This window comes from Rattus norvegicus, chromosome 13 (genome assembly GCF_021556685.1).
Source record: "Rattus norvegicus strain SHRSP/BbbUtx chromosome 13, alternate assembly SHRSP_T2T, whole genome shotgun sequence".
NCBI classification, from domain to species: Eukaryota; Metazoa; Chordata; class Mammalia; order Rodentia; family Muridae; genus Rattus; species Rattus norvegicus.
Genome location: NC_141546.1, coordinates 12,481,412 through 12,508,729, shown reverse-complemented (window position 1 = coordinate 12,508,729; position 27,318 = coordinate 12,481,412). Strand labels below are relative to the sequence as shown.

Genomic DNA, 27,318 nt, shown 5'->3' with positions numbered 1-27,318 from the left:
TCCTCAGCTGAGAATGTTTTCTTTAGCTTTGTACCCCATTTTTAATAGAGTGATTTGGATCTCTGGAGTCTAACTTCTTGAGTTCTTTGTATATTTTGGATATTAGTCCTGTATCAGATATAGGATTGGTAAAAATCTTTTCCCAACCTGTTGGTTGCCATTTTGTCCTAATGACAGTGTCTTTTGCTTTACAAAAACTTTGCAGTTTTATGAAGTCTCATATGTTGAATCTTGATCTTAGAGCATAAGCCATTGGTGTTTTGTTCAGGAAATTTTCCCCAGTGCCCATGGGTTCAAGACTCTTTCCCAGTTTTTCTTCTATTGGTTTGAGTGTATCTGGTTTGATGTGGAGGTCCATGATCCACTTGGACTTAAGCTTTGTACATGGTGACAAGAATGGATCAATTGGCATTCTTCTACATGCTGACATCCAGTTGAACCAGCACCATTTGTTCAAAATGCTATCTTTCTTCCATTGGATGGTTTTAGCTCCTCTTTCAAAGATCAAGTGGCTATAGGTGTGTGGGTTCATTTCTGGGTCTTCATTTCTGTTCACCTGGTCTACCTTCCTGTCTCTGTACCAATACCATACATTTTTTATGACTTTTGCTCTGCAATACTGCTTAAAGTCAGGGATGGTGACTCCCCCCAGAAGTTCTTTTATCACTGAGTTGAGTTTTTGTTATCCTGGGTTTTTTGTTATTCCAAATGAATTTGCAAATTTCTCTTTCTATCCCTATAAAGAATTGAGTAGGAATTTAGATGGGGGATTACACTGAATCTGTAGATTTCTTTTGGCAAAATGGCAGTCTTTACTATATTAATCCTGCTGATCCATGAGCATGGAGATTCTTTCCATCTTCTGAGATCTTCCAGAATTTCTTTCTTCAGAGGTTTGAAGTTCTTGTCATACAGATCTGTCACTTGCTTGGTTAGAGTGACACCAAGATATTTTATGTTATTGGGACTATTGTGAAGGGTGTCATTTCCTTAGATCCTATCTCAGTCTGTTTATCCTTCGAGTAGGAGAAGGCTACTGATATGTTTGAGTTAATTTTATACCCTGACAATTTTCTGAAGTTGTTTATCAGGTTAAGTAGTCCTCTGGTAGAACTTTTGGGGTTGCTTAAGTACACTCTCATATCATCTGCAAATAGTGAAATTTTGATTTCTTCCTTTCCTATTTGTATCCCTTTAACCTCCTTTCACTGTCTGATTGCTCTGGCTACGACTTCGAATACTATATTCAATAAGTATGGAGAGAGTGAGCAGTCTTGTCTAGTCCCTGACTTTAGTGGGATTGCTTCAAGTTTCTCTCCATTTAGATTGATGTTAGCTACGAGTTTGCTGTATATTACTTTTACTATGTTTAGGTATGGGCCTTGAATTCTTGTTCTTTACAGGACTTTTATCATGAAGAGGTTTTGAATTTTGTCAAATGCTTTCTCAGCATCTAATGAAATGACCATGTGGTTTTTATCTTTGAGTTTGTTTATATAGTGGATTACATTGATGGATTTTTGTATATTAAACCATCCCTGCATCACTGGGATGGAGCCCACTTGATCATGATGGATGATCATTTTGATGTGTTCTTGGATTCGGTTTGCAAGAATTTTATTGAGTGTCTTTGCGTCAATATTCATAAGGGAAATTGGTCTGAAGTTCTCTTTCTTTGTTGGGTCCTTGTGTGGTTTTGGTATAAGAGTAATTATGTCTTCACAGGACGAATTTGATAGTGCTCCATCTGTTTCAATTTTGTGGAATAGTTTGGACAGTATTGGTATGAGGTCTTCTATAAAGATCTGATAGAATTCTGCACTCATCCCATCTAGACCTGGGCTCTTTTTGGTTGGGAGACTTTTAATAACTGCTTCTACTTCTTTAGAATTTATGGGGTTGTTTAGATTATTTATTTGTTTCTGATTTAACTTCGGTACCTGGTATCTGTCTATAAAATTGAGCATTTCCTCCAGATTTCCCAGTTTTGTTGAATATAGCCTTTTGTAGTAGGATCTGTTGATTTTTTTTTAATTTCTTCAGATTCTGTTGTTACGTCTCTCTTTGTATTTCTGATTTTCTTTTTCTTTTTTTATTAACTTGAATAAATTTACATTTCGAATGTTATTCCCTTTCCCAGTTTCCGGCCAACATCCCCCTAACCCCTCACCCTCCCCTTCCTTATGGAGGTTCCCCTCCCCATCCTTCCCCCATTACCGCCCTCCCCCCAACAATCACGTTCACTGGGGGTTCAGTCTTAGCAGGACCCAGGGCTTCCCCTTCCACTGGTGATCTTACTAGACTATTCATTGCTACCTATGAGGTTAGAGTCCAGGGTCAGTCCATGTGTAGTCTTTGGGTAGTGGCTTAGACCCTGGAAGCTCTGGTTGCTTGGCATTGTTGTTCATATGGTGTCTCGAGCCCCTTTAAGCTCTTCCAGTCCTTTCTCTGATTCCTTCAACGGGGTTCCTGTTCTCAGTTCAGTGGTTTGCTGCTGGCATTCACCTATGTATTTGCTGTATTCTGGCTGTGTCTCTCAGGAGAGATCTACATCTGGCTCCTGTCGGCCTGCACTTCTTTGCCTCATCCATCTTATCTAATTGGGTGGCTGTATACATGTGGGGCAGGCTCTGAATGAGTGTTCCTTCTGTCTCTGTTTTAATCTTTGCCTCTCTATTCCCTGCCAAGGGTATTCTGATTTTCTTAATTTGGATATACTCTCTGTGACCTCTGGTTAGTCTGGCTAAGGGTTTATTTATCTTGTTGAATTTCACAAAGAACCAGCTCCTGATTTTGTTAATTCTCTGTACAGTCCTTTTCATTTATACTTGGTTGATTTCAGCTCTGAGTTTGATTATTTCCTGCCTTCTACTCCTCTTCGTTTCATTTATTTCTTTTTATTCTTGAGCTATAAATTTTGCTGTCAAGCTGCTGATATATGCTCTCTTCTGTTTTTTATTGTAGGCACTTATAGCTATGAGTTTTTTTCTTAGTACCGTTTTCATTGTGTCCCATACGTTTGGAAATGTTGTTTCTTCATTTTCATTAAATTCTAAGAAGTCTTTAATTTCATTCGTTATTTCATCCTTGACCAGGTTATCATTGAGTAGAGCATTGTTCAACTTCCACGTATATGTGGGCTTTCTATCATTATTGTTGTTGTTGAAGTCCAGTCTTAGTGTGTGGTGATCTGATAGGATGCTTGGGATTATTTCTATCTTCCTGTATCTGTTGAGGCCTGTTTTATGACTGATTATATGGAGAATTTTGGAGAAAATTCCATGATGTGGTGAGAAGAATGTATATCCTTTTGTTTTAGGATGGAATGTTCTCTAAATATCTGTTAAATCCAATTGGTTCATAACTTCTGTTAATTTTTCTATATCTCTGTTTAATTTCTGTTTCCATGATCAGTCCAGTGATGAGAGTGGGGAGTTGAAATCTCCTACTATTATAGTGTGAGCTGCAATGTGTGCTTTGAGCTTTAGTAAGGTTTCTTTTATGAATGTTAGTGTCCTTGCATTTGGAGCATAGATATGTAGGATTGATAGTTCATCTTGGTAGATTTTTCCTTTGATGAATATGAAGTGTCCTTCCTTATCTTTTTTTAATGACTGTTCTTTGAAAGTCAATTTTATTTGATATTAGAATGACAACTCCAGCTTATTTCTTTGGGTTATTTGCTTTGAAAATTGTTTCCCAGCCATTTACTCTGAGGTAGTGTCTGTCTTTGTGTCTGAGATGTATTTTGTGCATGAAGCAAAATGCTGGGTCCTCTTTACATATCCAGTCTGTTAGTCTATGTCTTTTTACTGGGGAATTGTGTCCACTGATGTTGAGAGATATTAGGGAATAGTGATTGTCATGTATTGTTATTTTCATTGTTAGAAGCGGAATTATGTTTGTCTCTCTTTTGGTTCCATTGCAAGGAAATTATATTCTTGTTTTCTGTATGGTGTAGTTTCTCTCCTGGTGTTGGAGTTTTCCATCTATTATCATTTGTAAGGCTGGATTTGTAGAAAGATTGTGTATATTTTGTTTCGTCATGGAATATCTAGGTTTCTCCATCTATGTTAATTTAAAGTTTTCTGGATGTAGTAACTTGGGCTGTCAGTTGTGTTCTCTTAGGGTCTGTATGACATCTGTGCAGGATCTTCTGGCTTTCATAGTCTCTGGTGAGAAATCTGGTGTGATTCTGATAGGTCTGCCTTTATATGTTACTTGACATTTTTCCCTTACTGCTTTTAATATTCTTTCCTTGTTTCACGAACTTGTTGTTTTAACTATTATTCGACAGGAGGAATTTCTCTTCTGTTCCCATGTATTTGGATTTCTGTATGCTTCTTGTATGTTTATGGGCATATCTTTCTTTAAGTTAGGGAAATTTTCTTCTATAATTTTGTTGAATATATTTACTGGCCCCTTAAGTTGGGAGTCTTCACTTTCTTCTATACTTATTATCCTTAGTTTTGTTCTTCACATTGTGTCCTCGAGTTCCTCTATGTTTTGGGCTAGGAGCTTTTTGTGTTTTGTATTATCTTTGACAGTTGTTTTGATGTTTTCTATGGTATCTTCTGCCCCTGAGAGTCTCTCTTCTATCCCTTGTATTCTGTTGGTGATGCTTGTGTCTATGGCTCCTTGTCTCTTCCTTTGGTTTTTCTATATCCAGGGTTGTCTCCCTTTCTGCTTTCCTCATTGTTTCTCTTTCCATTTTCAATTCCTCCGCCTGTTTGTTTGTGCTTTCCGATTATTCTTTCAGTGATTTTTGTGTTTCCTCTTGCTTTTTTTTTTAATTGTCACTTCAGTTTTAATACTCACATGCTTATGTTTTTATGGTAAGTTTTCTCCTTGAAAACATTTTGTTGTTTTTTAAATGTTTATTATGCTATTATTATCTATTATGTAGTTGTTGTTTTCAATCCGATACTTAGTGGGTGGGGGTTTTTTGGAAATTACCTCTGGTACTAATGTTGTACTGAGCTTGTACCCATATTTTAACCCTGTCAAAATTTCCTATGTAATACTGTATATCACCTGTCAATGTATAGCATTTATGTTTTACTATGTATCAAAAGTAATATTAAGATGACTTAAAGTTTAAAGTGGCATTATAGAATATACCAAAATGTCATTTTATTTGAGAAAGTAGAACATCATTATATGTGGCATACTTTGTAAAGTCTTCTATCACTATGGATAAGGAGGAAGACACTACTTGTAGATTTTAAATTAGTAATGAGCATTAAATACATAGTATAAAGTATGTAAAATAAGAATTCATAAGCATAATCCCTATGATTATTTGCCTCTTGTTAACAGGGATAGAGCCCTCTAAGGAAAGAAGTTTCTTTTCCTTCTATAAGGAACAGAATGCTTTTATACCATTGTGTGCATAGAGTACTCAAGTAGATTGATTCACTTGGGCTTTGCTTCTAACTTCTCTTGATTTGTATTATAATTTGTGCAGAGGACAAGATTTGGATGACGGTTCAGCACACAATCACAGAGTTGACTCAGGTACAGGGTTCCAACTCTGAGAAACCCTATGCCATGACCTTAAATTATGGTGGCAGTATGGAGCAGCTGGAGGCTCTGATTGATGGCTCAGAGCACTGTGAACAGGAGGTAACATATCGTTGCAGGAGAGCTCACCTATTTAACACACAAGGTAAGGTCCTAACCTTATTTATGGTAATTTCAAACTCTCAAACCAATATGTTGTTTATATTTTTCTGCCATAAGCTACAGTCATTGGAGAAGTGGGAACCTCAATTTAAAAGATGTCTACAAATGATATTTTTTCCTTTTATTGGATTTTTTAAATTTACATTTTAAATGTTATTCCCTTTCCCAATTTCCCCTCCAGATGCCCACACCCACTCCTGCCTGCTTCTATAAGGGTGCTCCCTCACCTCTACTCACTCCCTCCCACCTTCCCACACTTACATTCCCATACATGAGGCCATTGACCCTTGACAGGACCAAGAGCCTCTCCTTCCATTGATGCTCAACAAGGACATCCTCTGCAACATATGCAGCTAGAGCTATAGATCTCTCCCTGTGTATTCTAGGGATGGTGATTTAGTCCCTGGGAGCTCTGGGTTTGGGGTCTGGTGGGTTGATATTTTTGTTGTTCTTATGGTGTTGCAAAGCTCTTCAGCTACTTCAATCCTTTTTCTGACTTCCCCATTGGGGACTCCACTCTCAGCTCACTTGTTGGCTGTGAGAATTTGCCTCTGTATTTGTCAAGCTCTGGCAGAGCCTCTAAGAGACAACGTTATCAGGCTCTTCTCAGTATGCATTTCTTGGCATCTGCAATATTTTCTAGGCTTGGTGTCTGTAAATGGAATGGATCCCCCAGGTGGGGCAGTCTCTGGATGGTCTTTCCTTCAGTCTCCATTCCACATGTTTTCTCCAAATTTCCTCCAGTGAATATGTTTGTTCCCCCTTCTAAGAAGGTCTGAAGAATCCATGCTTTTGTCTTCCTTCTTCTTTAGCTTCATGTGCTCAGATAATCAATCATGCATGGTACCATGACTGGGTAGGTAGTCTATAAATAAATAAACCTGAAAAAGCCTAGAGGAGCAAGCCGATAATCAGTGTTCCTCCATGGCCTCTGCTTCAGTTCCTCCTTGCAGGGTCATGCCTTTGCAAATACAAGCTTTCCTTCCCAAATTTCATTGAGTCTTGGTGTTTTATCACAGCAATAGAAACTTTAACTAAGACATTAAAAGATGTATTTGATAGTAAATGTGCCACAGTTCACCTGCCCACTCTGCTTTAAAGAGAGATATGACCCAAAGAAGGCCATGAGTCTTGTACTTAATATTCAGGCACCGTGTTCATGGAGTTTATATTTGTCCCTGTTTCTTCAGAATGCCACCATAACAATACCAACCTCTAACAGTTTTAGAAATGAAGAGGATTTTAGAGAAAAATAGCATTTGAAAACAGAACATTTCAGCTAGATATGGAAAGTGTGGTATTTACAAAGTGTTTGAGAGAGAAGAAATATGGAATCAAGGATCCCAATACATAAATACGCACAAGAGGAATGATTTATGTCTAGGGCAAAGAATATTTAAAGAGGGAGCACTAGAAAAAACCCAAACAAGACAAGCACTGGCTACTCTGTGTTCACAGAATTTATTTTACTAGAAGAAGAGCAACTTCAATGGATGTGACTCTAAAAGTAAATTTTCATTTTTACTTAATTAATTCATTATTAAAATGGACTTTCTTTTGTAATGAACATTTGCTTTGAAGTTACTATTTAGCAGAGAATGTTCGTAAACTTCTGATTATTGCCTCTACCTCTAGAGTGCTGGAAGTACAGGTGTATGAAACCAAGTTTGTTTTTATTTTCTGTGGTGATGGCCATCAAACTCAGAGGTCTGGTGCATGTATAGAAAGCACAATATCCATGGAGCTAATGAATAACTGCCAAGTACCAGTCTCAACTTGAGGAAGGATTCAGAGGAAATGGTGTCTGAGAACAGGAAAAACAAGTTATTCAAAGTCAAATTTTGGGTCCAAGCCGGTGACTTATGTTCAGCTGAGATAGCTTTTCCAGACTGTTCCCTCTCTGTGTTCTTCTCTTCTCTACATAGTAATACAAACACACACACACACACACACACACACACACACACACACACACACGCACACACACACATATGCATATACATATATATATATATATATATATATATATATATATATATATATATTCTAAAAACTCTCTGGTTGAGGGAGCTAGCTTTCTTCTCTAGACAGTTCTCTCTGTTAGTAAAAATTCTGAATGTGTTTTAGATAGCTCATGGGTTTTCTGAGTAAAGTGGGAAAAACTGGTATAAAAAAATTCTTGGGTCTTCCAGCCAAGCCAAAAACCCTTCCAGAAAAATTCCTAAAGTTATTCTTGGGTTCCAATCAAAATTAGAAAGCCAGAAAAAAAAATCTGAAAGAGCTGTGTTCACTCCTAAGACAACTTCTCTGGATAGCTTCTAATAAACATTCAAAAATGGCTGTGTCAGCTCTCTAAATAATTCTTGGGATTTCTGACTTTTTTTCAGAAATAGTGTTATAAAAAATTCTAAAAGACCTGTAAAATCTCTAGAAGATCTGTGTTCACTATCCATGGATTTTTCTGACTAAAATCAGAAATACTATTAGAAAACAATTCTTGAGCTGGTTTTGTTCTCCAGAGAACTTCAGACAGCTCAGTTCTTGCTAGAGGAAAAGATTCTAAAAAAGAACTGAGATCACTTTTTGCTAGCTAATCTCATGGAAATCAAAAGCCCAGAGTTTTATTTACATATCAATTCAATTATTCATTCCAAGTTCCCATTTGATAATCCTATAAATCTTCATTCACTGACCACAATCCCTTGAATCTAAGAGATAGCAAGCACATTTTTTTTTATTTTATTTTACATTGCAAAAGAATTCAGAGACATGCCTGCCTTTATAAACAGAGCTGGGTGGGATCTTATCCTGAGATTACCATCCTGACCTTTCATGAACCTAAGCTTCCTCTATCCCAGGGTGACCTTTGACTCAGGAATCTGACTGCATTTGTACCTTCTGATAAACTGTTCCTTTAGTTCTGTTGTAAAAACATACAGTTTTTACATTATATAAACATGTTCAGTTTATATAATGTTACACATATTTATGATTTTAGTATTGACCATTTGGTGTCAATGTGTGTTCTTTCCTGGGGAAGGCTATTTGTTCCTTTCCCATCAACTACAATTTATACAATTCATATTGCACCCTCATAGTTTTGCATAGCAGAGAAATTATACACTTTAAAATTCCTGTTTTTAGAATTCTTTTCCACAGCTTTAATGGCTATCTAAAGGTTCTATTGTTTACCATTGTGCTGAGACATTAGCTACACCGATGTCTTTGATTTTAATGAAATCAGTAACATAGACAGGGGCGATATTCCTCAGAGGAATGTGAAAATATGTTCATTATATAGGAAAAGCCTTGTATCCAGATGAGCCATCAACCCTTCTATAGGCCCATGCCCACTGATTCTGTCCCAGTGGAAGGAACCTGATCATCTTTTTCCCTACCAAGACTGGCATGTCCCCCTCTTTTGTTTTAATACAAGTATGAAATGTCAATTTTAAGTGTGGTTGTTGAGAGCTTAACTTACTTGATACAAACTAGAAGAAGAAAAAAAAATCCAGTAAGAATAAACCAACTACAATTCCACCATTTATCAGCAAAGTCATCCAAGAAGACTAAGAATTTAACTCCTGCATAGTATAGGCAAAAGCTGCAGACACTTCCTCAATAGAAGTGGATCCCACTTAAGAATTAATATTCATTATCTTATGATGTAGGATATCCATATGCAAAGTGAAATTCAAATTGTTCCAAAGTCCCTTTAAATGAAACTGAAGTGTAGATAAGTCATGTCCAGAAGTATTACATTCCAAATGAGTTACACAAACACAACAGAACATTAAATGGCATTGCACAAAAAATCTGCTTTTAATATGTTGAATTTCATTTCCCAAAAATAGAATTGCTTCTTCTAAAGCAATCCTGAATGCCCCCTCAATATTTGCCTTTGCGTATTATGAGTGCTATTGACATATTTTTGGAAAACTGATCTACATTATATGGTGTGTGCATCTTTAAATAAGGATGTAGTAGACAAGGCAAAACTTGAAACAACACCTATTAAGGTTGTGATCACCAATATCAAACCTTTAAAAAAATTTTTTAGACCTTTTGAGAGCCAAGGTAGACTATGCACAGCCTCTTTAGGTAAATCTCGTAGAGAAGGGCAATCTCCCCCTGCGAAAATGTGGTTGCATCATTGAAGTATGTAACTATAAAAAAAATTAATCCATGATATGCTGGCTAAGCACTGGCAACTGAGGTATTTCCACACCATGGGGATCCCCAAGCTGCAGTCTGCCCAGGTCCCCACTGGCCTACAGGCTGCTGAGCTGTTCACCCTTCCAAATTCAACCACCCTCTGTCTCTGTCGCTAGCCTGCAGGATCTGCTGCACTTCACTCTGATCTCCTTTGCCCTGTAAAAGGAGAATTCCAGAGGCTTGTAATTTGCCAGCCAGATTTAAATCAGTAAATCTTCAATCCTCAAATGTCCACACAAAGAACTCAAAATTCAACTGATATTGATACAAGCTGTACACCTAGAGAGGAAAAATGCTCCTGACATTATCCAGGATCATGGATCATCATTTTCTTCCTCAGGTTCCGTCTTGCATCTTCTCTATCTCCCTGTCTGTCTCTATCTCTCTCTGTCTTTCTCTGTCTCTCTGTCTGGATGCCTTGCTCTGTCTCTCGGTCTGTCTATGTCTCTGTCTCTCTCTGTCTCTCTCTCTCCCCCTCTCTCTAAGACTTTCAGGTTCTAGCCTTATCGGACTAATAAGATTTTACCTGACTTCACCTGAGTACAGTTGCCCCTTTTGAGGGGGAATAAAAAAACAGCAATCCACTATGCACCAAGAATGTGATCCATACCAGAGTATACCAGGTTATCTCTTTAGATGTTGAAAGTGGAGTGGGTCTTTTCTCCTTAGCCAGCTGCTGACAATTGAGTGCTTCTAGGACCTCCTCTGCTCCATCCGGGCATTCAGGAATCTCTGCCTCATTTTGATGAATGAGTGTGGCTTTTTTTCTTGTGACATTTGACCTACAGAATAGTAACTAGAGGGTGCAGATGGGGGGGCAATGAACATATTAATCATGTAACAGTGTGATTGACACATTTTAGGTGGTAGACTGTTATAGACCTAGAAAAAAACAGAAGGTTGTTAAGGGAATCTTGATCCTGAAAGGAATTCTTTAGTCCCTTTTATTGGGAACTCACCTGTGTCTCACTAAGAAAAGCAGAGGGAAAAGTTGGAATTTATTTATTTCATTTGCTTTATGTATTCGATACCATGTTAATTATGTGTCTGAGACAGGCAATACTAGCTTATCTGTAGAAAACTAATTGGTTTAAGTCAATAGTATTATTTTATTAATCAAGGAACAAACAATGGTTATTAACATTGCAAGTTTGACATGGGGAGGTGGATCCAATATGGAAGCTTAAAAGAATTTTAAAACAAATTGAAATAATTTTAAACAATTCTACATTAAAATCCATAAGCATTATTTTAGGTATTCTTGGTATGAGGAAAGAACAAGCATTTAAAAATATTAGGAAAGGCGGCATCAAAATTTTAAGTTTTGGATGAACTGTGTTGTTCTGAGCTATTAGAACCAAGATTCCATCCTTGCTGCCCAGGTATCATTAGTGTATGATTTGCAGAAGGGGAGGGATGCTCCATCACTGCCAGCTGCACCCTCCAGCTGATAGCATGTCTGTGTCTGTAAAGTCCCATTTCCCTGCACATCTGTCCCCTTGGTTGTGTGTTACCACACCTTGGCAGGTGACAGTAGGAGAGGTGCTACCCTCTGAAGACCTTGGAAAATAGAACTGGAAGAGAAAAGGGAGACTCCCTGTGGGGCCTTAGGCCTTTCCCAATCTTTGCTCAGTTGTGGCTCAATGGTTATAAGCTCACTGTGTTGTCTTTTGCAGACCTCTATGAAGATCCAAACCCATCTTTAGCTTCTGCTGCATGACAGGATCTGAAGAAGTCAGCAGAAATGCTCAGGTTGGACTGAGCAAGCGTCTTCCCCATAGTGTGAAGGGTAGGGAAGTTATCACAAAAGGATGGAAGGTTCTTTATTTTTTGGTTCCTAACAATGCAAAAAGGTTGTGCTTTGACCAACATTGGAGGCATGTACCATACCCTAAAGTGTGGAGGGAGTAGATGTAATGGGCCAATTTGCAGGCCATTCTTTGCCAGCTATTCAAAGGATATCTATTCCGCTATCCAAAAGGCCTTTGATAACTTTTCCATTTACTTTCATCTCATTATAAGGCCTATTTTTCTTTATTTCTTCCATCTAAAACATTAGATTGCTTGAACCATAGCTTCCCTCTCCTTTGGCCTGAGTTTGTACTAACTGGTCACTAACACATAATGGTAACAACATTTGAGCACCCCTCTATTCTGCATGAATCTGTACGGTTTAATGAGCAGCTCTAACATGATTTTTATTTTTCTTCTGGAGTTACATGCATACACTGTAGGGGGCGTATAGCTTCTGCCTAAAATTATCCCCACAATGCCCATGGATAATGAACAGTGATAGCCTATATCTAAGGATGAGCCAGGCAGCAAGGAAGCAAGGTTCAGGGACTGTCCCCGCCAGCAGGGACCCAGTTATTCAGGGTCCCGAAGGGGCGCTACCCTTGGGCCTAAATGGGGGACGAGAGAAGGAGACCAAGCATAAGTTCTGTTGTCAAGGTCTCGTTTATTGAGAGAAATGTACAGCATTTAAAGCTCTGAGGCATGAATAGAAGCGGGAACTGAAGCTTAGGGTGGGGGAGTTTGGCAAGTGCCCAAGGATATAAGGTGAATCACTACACTGCAAGATATCCTCCTATAACAAAGAGGCAACAATCTTCCGGGGACATGTTCTTTGAAAAGGTCGAACCCTTCTCAGGAGTCTGCTCAGGGACATCCAGTGTTTTCCTCAGGCTGAAACATCCTATCATTGCTCCCAGGGTCTTCCTGGGAGAGGCTTTAGTTCAATAATATCATGTCTGTATGGCAGTCATTTCAAGGTTGAACCTCTGTGGCCATGCAGCCCAGAGTCACGTAGCCACCTAGAACTATGCAGTCACAAAGTGGCCAGGCCCAAATCCAATACGGCTCCCTACAAAGGACCATGACAGGTTAACACTTACATGAGGAAGATTTAGGAGCAGAACTTGAATATGTACTAGCCAAGCATTGGATAGCTATCCTGATCCACAAGAAAAGATGAGAGAGAGAGAGAGAGAGAGAGAGAGAGAGAGAGAGAGAGAGAGAGAGAGAGAGAGATTGAAGAGAGGCCATGAATATGTGGAGAAATAGGGGGAAAGGAGAACTTGGAGATAAGAGATAAAGGGAGAAGAGAGAATGAAAGCAATAGAAAAGAGTGGGGAGGGGGCATGCAGCCCCTTTTAGAGTGAGTCAGGCAGTCCTGGCTGTTGCCAGGTAATTGTGGGGCAAAGCCTAGAAGAAATGCTAACAAAAATACTTAACATTTGCAGGTTTAGAAAGTGGCTGTGGAACAATAGAGACAGCAATGTCAGCAAAGCATGAGTGCAAGACAATTAACTCAATACACTGCTATGCTTGACTAAACTAGATTCTTCAGAGGAAGATACCATTGTACCTAAATAAATTTTCCAGATAACTGTCACTTTTCCTTTTAAATACCAAAAACATTTCAAAGAAAATTTAACTATTTGAAATGGAAATCTTTCTTCAATGGATTACATGCCTCCTTGCCTTCTTAAACACAGAATTCAAGACAGAAAATAGAATCTTTGTTTCATAATTCAGGATCATCACTGTGAAATCAATTCCGGAACTCTGTTGGGTTCAGTCAGGCTTGGCAGGTTGATGAAATCAGTGCTCTTTCTCTGTTTTCTTTCCCTTACATATCTGTCTCCCAAACTGTCCTATAAGGTTCAAGATCTCTGTTTCCTTCCATATTTCTTTGCACCCTGATGATTAAACTGAACACACCTGCCACCTTAAGCCCTTCTCAGCACATCTTACTCTAGGAAATATCCTTCTGTTCAATATGCTTTATTGTTACCCACTCTTTTAGTTCTTATGAAAAAATAGAAGTGTGTCTGTTCCAATTGGGACTTCCCTAAATGACTTACACTGTCACTTGGATTATGCCATTTTTTATAATTATTTATGTGTATATATGTATGTATCCACGTGAGCACACACACACACACACACACACACACACACACACACACACAAACAATCATAATATCTAATATCCATGGAGGTGATATGTATTGCACACCTCGAACACTGAATTCAAACTCTGTTTTGAGATATTCTATTTAGATGAGTAGGAAGAACAGCACTCTCATCCTCTGGCAGAGTGTCACTTTTAGCTGCTGAGCTGTTTATGTCTCGAGTCCTTTTAATCATATATATGTATTCATTTTCTTTTATTCTCTGGGTTTCGGTTTCCATAGATTTGTGGGGTTCACGCTGGGAGTGGGATCTTAATGTGGTTATCAGCACCATCTTGATTTGTGCCAGTGTGCTTAGTTTTTATAGTTTAATCTCACTATCTGTTAAATTTACATGATGATCTTAAAGTCATAAGACTGAGAAAAAAATAGAAAGACAAGCATAGTCTGAAATCCTTGGACTGTGCTAGGCATCCGGTAGTCAGTGTCTTTGCTCAAACCTTCCATCTCATTAGACATGGACCAAAGTTAATGCTATCATGAGGGTTGAGGTGAAAAAGAATTTCCTTTTTATTAGTTCTTTGAAAAATTCAAATGTTCCCCATGCCTATTCCTTTTTCCCCAAGTCTCCTCAGATTCTCACTCTAGTTCCCAACTTCATCCACTTTTTAGTACTCCTCAAGTCCAATTTTGCTACCCATATAGTCATAGAGGTGTGGCCTTCCACTGGAACATGTACAACTTTTAGGGATTACACTCTTTTAAGAAATCTGATTCTCTTTCTTTAGTAGCTATTAGTTCCAAACAGCTGCTCAACTAGGTGAGGGATTTCATTTATTCCTGCCTTCTCCATTTTGATACTTTTTTGTAGATAGAGCTTAAACAGGTCTTGTGGATGCTAGCATAACCTCTGAATTCATGGGTTTAACTTTCCTGTTATATGCAGAGGACACACTTTTCTAATGTTCACTCACTGTCTTTGACTCTTAAAATCTCTACACCTCCTCATCAGGCCCTTATGCTCTGAACTTTAGCTAGTCATCTGTCTCTGTGTTAACTATCATCTTTTAAAAATAAAAGATTTTCTGATGGGGGTTTAGAGATGCACTAATCCCTAGCAATAACAATCAGTCATTATGAATCAGTTTAACATGTTGTTTATTTATAAAATAATAATAGTAAGCTCTCTGTTAGGACCTATGACCTGACTAGCCATGGGCTCTTGAAGTAATAGTGGTCCTAATTGATTTGATCTCCTAGAGAAAGACTAAAATTGATCAGAATGTGTTGATTGTTTATGTGATGTTTTTGTCACTAAAGTACCTGTGTGCCTGTCTTGTCCTATCTGCTGTTTTTGTATCGTATAAGGGTCACAGATAATGATACTGTTCTTCGCGAGTAGTTTTATCATCAGTTTTTGGAGGATAACCAAGCTTATAGTGTCTAATCAGAGCATTATTGTCCTAATATAATAAAACTATAGTTTAGCTGTGTGTGTATTATGTGTAATGTGTAATGTGTATAGTGTGTGTGTGTGTGTGTGTGTGTGTGTGTGTGTGTGTGTGTGTGTTTGTACCTGCTTCTACTCTTCTATAGTTGTAGGTAGGGTAGGTTTCGTTATCTAAAAAAAAAATCCAATTTATATCATGAAAGGATTTCCAGCCTTGTAATACAGCTATTTATTCCATATTGGCACAGCTCCAAAGGGTAGAGCAAATAAGGCTGCTGGGATATCCTAGCAATTGCAATGCTTTGCTACCAAACCTAGAACTCTGAGTTCAGTTTTCAAAGCAGATATGATGAAAGAGAAGAATAAATTCCTACCTGTCATCCTCTGGCCTCCACACAAATTCTGGAGGACTGCTTTACCAGAAAATGATAACCTGGAATCAAATAATATGTAAAAACAAAAGTCTAGAATGCTGCAGTCTCACATTACTACGATAGAGAGACAAACATGTGAGCTTGCAGGTCTAATTTAAAGCACATTATGGGATTCTGGCTTAGGTGACCTTTATCTTACTCCATTTCTAGGGATATCCAATTACTGGTTTGTGGGGGCTGGGAACTGTTGCTAGGGAGATCTAGGAATAATTGCTAAGGAAGTATGTGAGGGAGTTTGGAAACTGCTGCTAACCCATTGTCCTTGCTTCCTGCCAGGTGGCAAGACAGCTTCTAACTTCTAAGCACAATATTTGCTTGGATTTTCCCAGTTCTTGGAAACAGAGAATTAGGCCTCATCTCTTGAATTGCCAGTTTGAATTCTGTTATTGAGTCAGCCTAGCGCTCTCTCTCTCTCTCTCTCTCTCTCTCTCTCTCTCTCTCTCTCTCATTCACACATATACTATCTCTAAGCATATACGTGAATTTAATAACGTTTTCAGTGAAACAACATATTCATACCAATATTTTATTTTACCAACCATAGAATATTCTCTTATATAGGTGTTTTCAATGACCAGTCCCCTTTTGGCAGGTAGATATAGATATGCTGTATATAAAGCTACAAGAACATTTTTTCATGTAGATCACTGTGAACATAACTCATTATATATACAGGATATTCCTTGAAGAACCATTAACAAAACAGAAAATGTGCATATTCTTAAATATTTTTTACCATCTTGACTTCTGTGGTGCATCAAGGTAGAGCCAATTTATGCTGTAGACAACATAGAGGAACTTTGTACTCATTTCCAAGCAATGAATATTAACTTTAACTTCTTAATTCAGTGTTAGAAAACTTATGAATATATACTGTCACCAAAGAAAATTATAAACAATTTTGGTTGGTAGTATTTATTCATGCATATAAGAGAGATACCAAAATAGAAATACAGAAATGGAGGAGAAAGAGAATACCATAGACTATGGTTTGCTACGAACTTGTAGTCAGAATGTCAAGAAACTATGAAATGATGTGAATATCATTTGCAGGTGTATTTACATTGGTAAGAAGATGATGCAGATGAAGTCTTCTTGCCATAGCATATCCTCTGTCCATTACCCAATGAATAATGAAAGAAGAAAGTAAGAAGGCAAGATAAGACAAAAGAAAGATGCAAATGGCGAGGGTTGACTGAAGATTTTGTGGGCTGTGGCTGTGTTTAGATGCCAGATAACTAATGTCTCTAAATCAAGATCCAGATCTACATAGAAATATTTATTATCCTCACATAGCTTAATTAGTGCTGAAAAGCTAAGGAGAGGCTGAGTTCCTATTTGTACCACAATTCACTTAAATTCAAGAACACCACTGTTACTTCTGTAGTATGCAAAGTTCTACAGAATGACTAAGCTGTATTATTTCCAAAAACATGCATTTGTGTGAATTTTTTTCTACAAAATGAATTAAGATGAAGAGAGTACTGCAGACAGGGCCACACAGTAAACACTATATTTTAACACTATATTGTGCAAACTCATGTAAAATATTCAAGTGATAAGCCAAGACTCTTCCAAGGAGCAGATTGTGAATCCCCCCAGCAGTCCCTTGGATTGTTCTCTAAACTCTAGGACTTGCTAGATTATCTTCACTCAGCAGCAGTAAGAGCAGAGCAAAGACAGATGTCCCACTCTGTTTCTTTACTTCAACTGGTAACTGAACTGTGACACTATTGTTTTCTAAGAATTCCTTTGCTATATGCTGTTTCCCCCATGTTCTCCTCTCATAAGTGCGAACCCAGATGACATGCCATTTATCTCTGTAACTAAATCAGTACTCTAGAAACTGGATGGTGCTGTGGTCCACAAGAAATACACAATCTACTTCACATGCATTCATATATTTTCCAAGTGTCTTTGCTAATTTTTAGCACAGCTTGATGCAAGGCTAAGGCATTGCTTTAGAACAGCTTCTCAAGTCATGGAAGTGAGCAATGCTACAGTTCTCAGCAGCTGCTTTCAAAGACGGAAGTATCCATTTGTCACTGGATTAGCATACAGCCTAACCGGGTTGAAACCGAGACACTTTTCACTCATCAGCACCTTGCAGATATTCTACTTGTGTATAGGGATCAATAAGCCAGTAAGGGATGAGTGTATGAAATGAAGTGCATGTAGTGTTTACATACAAAGACAGAATAATAGACACTGAAGCTATTCTCTCACTTATGAATCAATAACCTGGTCAGCTTCTTCAGTAACATCAATTACTTGTCACTTCCATGTGACAAAAATATCTGGCAGAAAGAACTTTGGGAAGAATAGTTTACCTTGGTCCTTGGTGCAGGAGATACAGTCTATCAAGGCAGGGAGGGTATAAAGCAGATGAGTTAAAGGGGAAGGAGCTTGAAGGTAGAAGGAGCAGGTAAAACACAGAAAGAGCTTACACCAGAGTCACGATCAGACTATATATACTGTATACCTGAGTGTAAGAAATTCACTCCTTCCAGGTGGTTCCACATCCTCAATGTTCTATAAACTCTATCAGTATCCTTGTAGGAAAATCAAGTGTTCAGATATAAGACTCATAAACAACACCTCACATTCAATGAATGACAAGGCCTTGGAAAAATGCTTCTACTGGCCAGTCTCTTAAAGCTCTCTAGAAATAAGGGCCATTGAATATCCCTGTGTTTTCTCCTATACTTTCCATAGAGTCAAGGATGCTCCATTACATTATCTCACTAAATATCTGTTTCATATACATTATGGTATTTAGTATTCTAATGTGAAGAATACAATAGGGTTCTCACCCAGGTTAATCTGTACAAGCTTCATGGCACAAGGGCCTAGATAAGACTGGAATGTATGTTATGGTTTTGACCTTGAGTATCCACAGAGACACCCATTTTAAAGACTTAATATTAAGCTTCATGAGAGTGTGGTGAATGGTAGAAATTTTAAGGTTGAACTCAGTAGGAAAAATTTGGGTTATTGGAGGCTTGAGATTCTCCTTTTGCTTTTTCTTTTCACTGTTTGTGTGCATGTGCATTTCTTTCTATTCATGCAGGTACAGAGGCATGTGTGCACTTGTGTGTGGAAGTCCCAAGGCAACCTTAGATGTGGTTCCACAGGAGACTGTCCACCTTGAATTTTAAGAGTGGTTCCCCTACTGGGCAGGATCTCAAAAAACCTTCTTGGATGTCTGAGAAGCAAAGGACATGGGTTTACATTCACCCATCCAGCACTAAAAATACAAGGACATTCTACCATGCCCAGGTTTTCATTCTGTCTGTCACAGTCATATCCCACTCTTTATGTGGATGCTGGAGATCTAAACCCAGGTTCTCAAATCTGCAAATCTGGTACTCTTACTTATAGAATCATCTCCCTAGACTCCTCTCTTTTTCAATGTTGGCTCTTGGAGCTAAGTTCATTGTCAGGTTTATGTACCAAGTACTTCACTGACTGCAATCTCTCTTGCCCCATGTCCTTGACCTTAATTCCGTTGACCATGGAGCTAGCATATATTTCTTCTCCCCAATCCAAACATAGACAAAATACACTGGAGTCAAACAATAACAGAATGAAATCATCACAATTGTGAATCTAACAAGCCACTTTCCTAACAGATTCACTGCCTCAGGAATATGTCTTCAGAACAAAAATCTGACTAACATACACAGAGCTATCAACGATTCAGATTTCATTACTTTGACATCTATAAGTCATGAGTGAGGTTGAACTGGGGTTGACTTTGGCTTTCTCTGAATGGAAATTATTTGCAAAGTACATCCATCATACAAACAACCTAGCTTTGAAGATTGATTGAACTCTTTAGTATTGTTCCTCCCACAAATAGAAACTCTGTCTTCCTTCCAGGAACTCTAGATAAACTTTACTCATTCCTACAGGCTTGCAAGAGCTTTAACTTACACAGAATTGCCTAATATTGTAATGTTCCCATGAGATTCGAAGGTACAAAATGTGATCTCTGTGAGAGATTTTTTAGGTCCTCAATTGCCCTTTTCCCTTCAACATTTATACTTTAGTGAAAATGCAGCTAAGTAGGTATACGCACACACACACACACACACACACACACACACTAACACACACACACACACACACATGCACACAGGCACACACATACATACACACAAAAGCATTCACTCATAAGACTTCTATTTGTTATCATATAAAACACAGTATTACAACTAGTAATTTAGGGTAGAATAGAGGACATTCCCAGATTGTATGAAAATAATATGTCATTGTGTATGAGGATCTGGAACAGCCAAAATTTCACTATCAGCTAGCTGTCACTGAAACAGTCTAACAGAAATGACGTGAGTATATTGTACTTACATGCAACCTAGTAGGTACTGAATGATATATAACATGAAATGCTAATGCATTATTACTATTCCCAAATATATCTACAAGCTGACTTGTGTTAAAAGGATTCCACACTTGTTTGTCATATTTAACTTCCTATGTTTTAAAAGTAATGATCCCTTCCAGTTTCTGCCTGTGCCAAGAGCTGAAAACCTGTCACCAGTAGCACTGACTCACCTGAGAGCAGTTATAAGACCAACACTTCTGCTCTCAGTGACCCACCTGCAGACCTCTGGACACACAAACCCAGAAACAGACTGGGACAGGACACTTAGTAGTTCTGCTCATTCCTGGAGCTGAACAGGTCCTACAGCTCTCTGTACCCAAGTCACATGGGAGACAGAGCTGGACTCTCAGAAGTGTGGGCAATGCTGAGAGCTCAGGGGAGACCTCCACTTCTGCTTACATTCCTGGACCAAGAGGAACCTGATTAGTTCCCTCTGGGCAAAGGAAGACAGGAGCAAACAGGGGCAGGACACTTCTAGATTCTGCCTGCATCCATAGATGAAAGCCAGTCATCAGGATCTCTGACACATTTGAGAGCAGAGGGAAGACCAGCTCTTCTGCTTCAGTCAACCCACTTGGAGGCTTTAGGACACACAAACCCAGAAGCAGTCTGGGAAAGGACCCTTCAGTTTTCTGCCTACAACAGGAGCAGAACTGGTCCCAGAGTTTTCTATACCCAGGTCTGACTGAAAGAAAAGAGGTCTACAGGAGTGCTGACACACATGCTTACAGGAGGGTCAAACCATTGTCAGAGACAGAAAGACCAGCTAACATGAGACAACCTGATGGCAAAAGACAAATGCAGAAACCTAAGCAACAGACACCATAATAACTACTTTGCATCATCAGAGCCCATTTCTCCCCCCAAAGCAAATCGTAGACATCCAAACACACCTGACAGAACAAGACTTAGATTGAAAATCCTATCTCATGATGATGATAGATGACTTTAGGAGGACATACAGACCCTAAGAGAACACAAATGCTAGACCAAGTTAAAATATCCAGCAAAACTCTCAATTTACATAAATGGAGAAACCAAGATACTTGACAAAACCAAATTTACACAATATGTTTGAATAAATCTAGCCCTACAATGGATAATGAATGGAAAACTCCAACATGAGGAGGGAAAGTACACCCTAGAAAAAGTAAGAAAGTAATCTTCTTTCCACTAACCCAAAAGAAGAGACACAAACACACTTAATTTCACATCTGAATAAAAATAACAGGGAATAACAATCACTATTCCTTAATATCTCTTAACATCAGTGGAATCAGTTTCCCAATAAAACTACATGTAATAATAGACTGGATATGTAAAGAGGACCAAGCATTTTCTTGCATGCAGAAAACACACCACAGTGACAAACACAGACACTACCTGAGAGTAAAAGGATGCAAAACAATTTTCCAAGTAAGTGTTCCCAAGAAACAGGCTGGAATAGAATTTCAAATATCAAATGAAATCGACTTTCAAACAAAAGTTATCAAAAAAGATAATGAAGGACACTTCATGTTCATCAAAGAAAAAATCCACCAAGATGAACTCCCAATCCTGAATATCTATGCATCAAATGCAAAGGCACCTACATTCATAAAAGAAATCTTATGAAACCTCATAGCATACATTGCAACTCTGACAATAGTAGTGGCAGTTCTCAACATCCCACTCTCAACAATGGACAGGTCATGGACACAGAAACTAAACAGTTACATAGAGAAATTAACAGAAGTTATGAACCAATTGGATTCAACAGATATTTATAGAACATTTCGTTCTGAAAGAATATACCTTTTTTGAAGCACCTCATGGTAACTTCTACAAAATTGATCATATAATCTGTCACAAAACAGACCTCAACAGATAAAAGAAGATTGAAATAATCCCATGCATCCTATCAGATCACCAAGGACTAAGGCTGGTCTTCAATAACAACAATAACAACAGAAAGACCACATATATATGAAAGTGGATTGTAGGAAGACAAGTATCCCTATTAAAAATTGGGTTCAGAGCTAAACAAAGAATTCACAGCTGAGGAATGCCAAATGGCTGAGAAAAACATAAAGAAATGTTCAACATCTTTAGTCATAAGGGAAATGCAAATCAAAACGACCCTGAGATTTCACCTCACACCAGTGAATGGCTAAGATCAAAACTCAGGTGACAGCAAATGCTGGCGAGGATGTGGAGAAAGAGGAACACTCCTCCATTGTTGGTGGGATTGCAGACTGGTACAAGCATTCTGGGAATCAGTCTGGAGGTTCCTCAGAAAATTGGACATTGAACTACCTGAGGACCCAGCTATACCTCTCTTAGGCAAATACCCAAAAGAACCCCCAACATATAACAAAGACACATGCTCCACTATGTTCATCGCAGCCTTATTTATAATAGCCAGAAGCTGGAAAGAACCCAGATGCCCTTCAACAGAGGAATGGATACAGAAAATGGGGTGCATCTACACAATGGAATATTACTCAGCTATCAAAAGCAATGACTTTATTAAATTCACAGGGAAATGCACGGAACTGGAAAATATCATCCTGAGTGAGGTAACCCAATCACAGAAAAACACATGTGGTCTGCACTCATTGATAAGTGGCTATTAGCCCAAATGCTCTTATTTCCCTAGATGCACAGAATACGTGAAACTCAAGAAGGATGACCAAAATGTGAATGCTTCACTACTTTTTTTTTTTTTTTTGGAGCTGGGGACCGAACCCAGGGCCTTTCGCTTGCTAGGCAAGCATTCTACCACTGAGCTCAATCCCCAACCCCTTCACTACTTCTTTAAAAGGGGAATAAGATTACCCTTGGCAGGGAATAGGGAGGCAAAGTTCAGAACAGAGGCAGAAGGAACACCCATTCAGAGCCTGCCCCACATGTGGCCCATACATATACAGCCACGAAACTAGATAAGATGGTTGAAGCAAAGAAGTGCAGGCCTACAGGGACCAGATGTAGATCTCTCCTAAGAGACACAGCCAGAATTCAGCAAATACATTGGCGAATGTAGATGTCTCCTGAGACACAGCCAGAATTCAGCAAATACATAGGTGAATGCCAGCAGTAAACCAGTGAACTGAGAGCGAGACCCCCGTTGTAGGAATCAGAGAAAGGACTGAAAGAACTTGAAGAGGCTTGAAACCCCATATGAATAGCAGTGCCAACCAACCAGAGCTTCCAGGGACTAAGCCACTACCCAAAGACTATATATGGACTGATCCTGGACTCCAACCTTATAGGTAGCAATGAATAGCCTAGTATGAGCACCAGTGGAAGGGGAAGCCCTTTGTCCTGTCAATACTGAACCCCCAGTGAACGTGATTGTTGGTCTGAGGGTGTTAATGGGGGGAAGATGGGGAGGGGAACACCCAAATTGAAAGGGAGGGGAAGGGTTTGGGGGATGTTGGCCTGGAAACCGGGAAGGGGAATAACATTTGAAATGTAAATAAGATATACTCAAGTTAATAAAGATGAAAAAAATTAAAAAAATAAATTAAATAATTCAAAAATAACAATTTTAGTGAGGAACTGATACAGAAATGCATACATGCAAGAGAGACAGACCATCAAGTTTCCCTAAGGAAAAAAGTCTTTGTTCACATTATTGATACCAAACAAAACCTATTAACAAGACTTTCTTTTTTGCACAAGAATTTACTGATTATTAAGTGCCAGGCAATTTTCCCAGCTCTGTGAAGAAAATGCTAAGAATATGAATGAAAAATGCAAACAGTATTCATATACACATGATTGTAATTAGGATGAGAGGACCCACACCCAGAGACACAAAAATAAGACTTATATAACTCAAGGACAGCAAAAGTTTAAAATGAGACAAAAAATTTTGAAGTAGTTAGAGATTAGAAATTGAACAGATATGGGAGTGGTGTTAAATGTCTTGTGCAACTCAGATAATGGGGCCACTGTTCAGAAATAAAGAAATGAATAAAACAATGAAATAAATAATCTAGGTTCTGTCTATCTGGAAAAAGGATTTAGGCTGATAATGGTATAAAGACAAATGTACCATGAGTAGAGAGAAAGGGCAGACTATGGAGGGGTTAGGAAAACGACTTGTGACTGATGTGGGGAACATTTAAGGAGTAGGGAGTTTGAATGTTTTTCTAATTGTAGAGATGATACTGTAATACTTATCAATGAAATACTTCCTTCCCTTTCCAAAGACTGCTATGAGAGTATATCAATTGGACTAAACCAAGCAATTGTTTTTATAAGTACATGGGCACCTTAGGCTATGACATGTGCCTGATTAAATTGATAATAGTTTGGGCTCTTTGAAGGCAGAAAAAAAATGCTCACTTCTCTGTGTCCATAATTTCTAACACAGAGGAATCAAGGGAGGACTTAGAGGTCACTAGGAGTTGCTTTTTTTTTTTATTAACTTGAGTATTTCTTATATACATTTCGAGGAGTTGCTTTTGTTTTATGGCAACCCACATAATTTTCTTCTCCAATTACACTAAGATAATGTTGCTTCGGTCTTCTCCATTTTATTGATGCCATCCAAAATTCTTTCTTCCACAGGTACACATATACAATATGTAAGGATAGAAGTGATTCTGAAGTGCACATCCTTTCACTATTCCATAGTATCCCTGAATAATAAAATAGTGTAATAAAAAAGAGGATTAAGTATATGCTTCAAAAGAAAAATTAATGTCCATTGGATGTTAGAAAACATATTTAATATGCTTAAGTCACCAGAAAATACAAATTAAAATTACCCATCAGAATGGCTATTGTGAAGAAAATGACAAATGCTGGCAAAGACCAATGGAGCTTATACACTAATGATAGAAATATAAATTGTTTCAGATTCTGTGGAAACTAGTATGGGGATTCTTAATGAATACTAATTAGAACTTTCATTAAGCTGTGTATTATGAGTACATTCCTAAAATATCTAATGCAGTCCATTGAAGATAGTTTCACCTCCATGTTCACTAGCCTATTTACTACAGCCAAAATATGGAAGTAGCTTAGGGTATACATTAACAAACGAAGGGATAAAGAAAAAGTCCAGTACATACTTAATGTTGTTTTATGAAGCCATGCAGAAGAATATTATGCCATTTTCAGGAAGCTGGATATAACTGGAGACCATTAAGTAGGTGAAATAAGGCAGATTGGGGAGAGAAATAATGCATTCCTTTTCTCATATGTAGCACCAAGATTATGTTTCTATGCAACTCTAATATGTGTACATATATTTGTGGTATATGTGTAGAAGTCAAAGGAAAACTATATGGATATGTAAAAAGGACCAGAGGAAGGAAATAGGAAAAAAGAATAGAATGTAACTGAGGTAAATATGAGCAAAGTAAAATGACACACAAATTTTATGAAGAAAACTTATTTTGGTTGCAAAATTATAAATTACTGTTGTTATTATTGGAATAGAAAATGACAGGGTTGTTGTTTTTGATTTGACTAAAATGTTAATTTTAAACCAGTCATTGTAACACTATCAGTAATGACAGAGCTTTTGTTCTGGATTCAGAAATGTCCAGAATTAATATCATCCTTTGTCATACAATGAGCTTGAAGCCAGCTGAGATGCCTTAGACATTATCTCAACAAAGTTAAAAATAAAATAAAACAAAATAAAGGTTATTTATACTTTGTGTCTAATAAGAATCTATACAAATCATACTTTCTACCAACCATGTTTTTCAGTACTAGTAATACTGACTTTCAGCCACTAAGAATCTGATCCATGTCTGGCTTTTCAAACAAATTATGCCACTGAATCCTCTTAGTAGGTATATGAAATTTTTCTTCTTATTATTTATTATTATTAATCACATTACTGATGTAATAATAGATTGTGAGGTGGTTTGTCTATGTTTTTACAGATTCTAAGTGCTGGAAACCAATTATAATTCTGTCTGCTTTGAAACTTGGTTTGCAATCTATGATCCAAAACAAAAAATAGAAAAAATGGCTTAAAAAGAGGAGGAAAAGGATATAAGAAAATTTCAGTTATCCAAGGAATAGACTGACCTGCTTCTATTATCAACTATTGTGTATTTTATATCAGGGCCATCTACCCTGCTATAAAAGTTATAACATCCATTTCTTATCCCCTAGACTCGTGGTGGTAGAGTTCTAGGCAGGGTCATCTATTGGTTCTGTCACTCAAATATATAAAGGGTTGGCAATTGCTGTTGGATTTTGAATGTGGCTTCAGTCAGGCATGTGTTTCAGATCTCAGTTAGATGTCTGCCTATGTCATGGCTGTTACACTTATATTAGTTGCTGAGTTTCATGGACAGAGAGTTGAAAGATAGAGTAAATCAAGTGGAAATGTTTCACATTTATTACCTAGAATGTAAGACATTCAGCACTCTCTTACGCCACTTTATGATTTCAAGATGACAATCATTGCATTGGCATACACCCAAGAGGGCAGAAATTATATTTCTCTACCATATTTGGAAACGTATAAGACAGATTTCACATATTTTTGACTGTTGTTTGCTTAATTTTTATTATAATTTATTTTTATTTTTTATGGGATATTTTTGTTCACATTTCAAATATTACTCCCTTTCAAGATTTTCCTGCCATAAGCCTCCTATCCCATCTGCTTCTTCTATAAGGATGTTCCTTCTCCCCAACCAACCCCATTTCCAATCCCCTGCACTGCGGGATCCAGCCTTGGCATGGGTCTGTCCAGCTGGCATATTCAGTGTGTAGTCTTTGTGTAGTGGTTTAGTCCCTGGGAGCTCTGGATCATTGGTATTGTACTTCTTATGGAGTTGTAAGCCCCTTCAGCTCCTTTAACACTTTCTCTAGTTCCTCCAACTAGAACTCCATTCTCAGTTTAATGGTTTGCTGATAGCATTCGCCTCTGTATTTGTCATGCTTTGGCTGAGCCTCTCATATGACATCTATATCAGGCTTTTGTCAGCCTGCAATTTTTGGCTTCATCAATATTATCTAGTTTTGTTGGCTGTAGTTATATGTATATGTATATGATGTTGACTAATGAAAACCTATAAAGTTTCCCTTCTTCTTGGTGATTCTTGATCTGTACTGCCTCAGAGAACTCCTCAATCTTCTCTTTTGTCTTCCCAATGTAATGTTCTTATATCTATAACTGGATAGTCATGTTTATAGTGTCTTAGAGATATCATATCTTTCACAAATGGCAGATGCAGTCTTTGGCTCCTAGGT

The 27,318-nt window shown here is 38.0% G+C and overlaps 1 protein-coding gene across 1 annotated transcript in view; it reads left to right on the top strand.

Annotated features, from left to right (window-relative positions):
• Positions 1-27,318, top strand: part of Cntnap5bl1 (contactin associated protein family member 5B like 1) — a 985,855-nt gene that overhangs the window by 688,022 nt on the left and 270,515 nt on the right. The window contains 1 exon segment of the mRNA NM_001329899.4: positions 5,468-5,668. Coding sequence (NP_001316828.2) covers positions 5,468-5,668 — 201 coding nt within the window.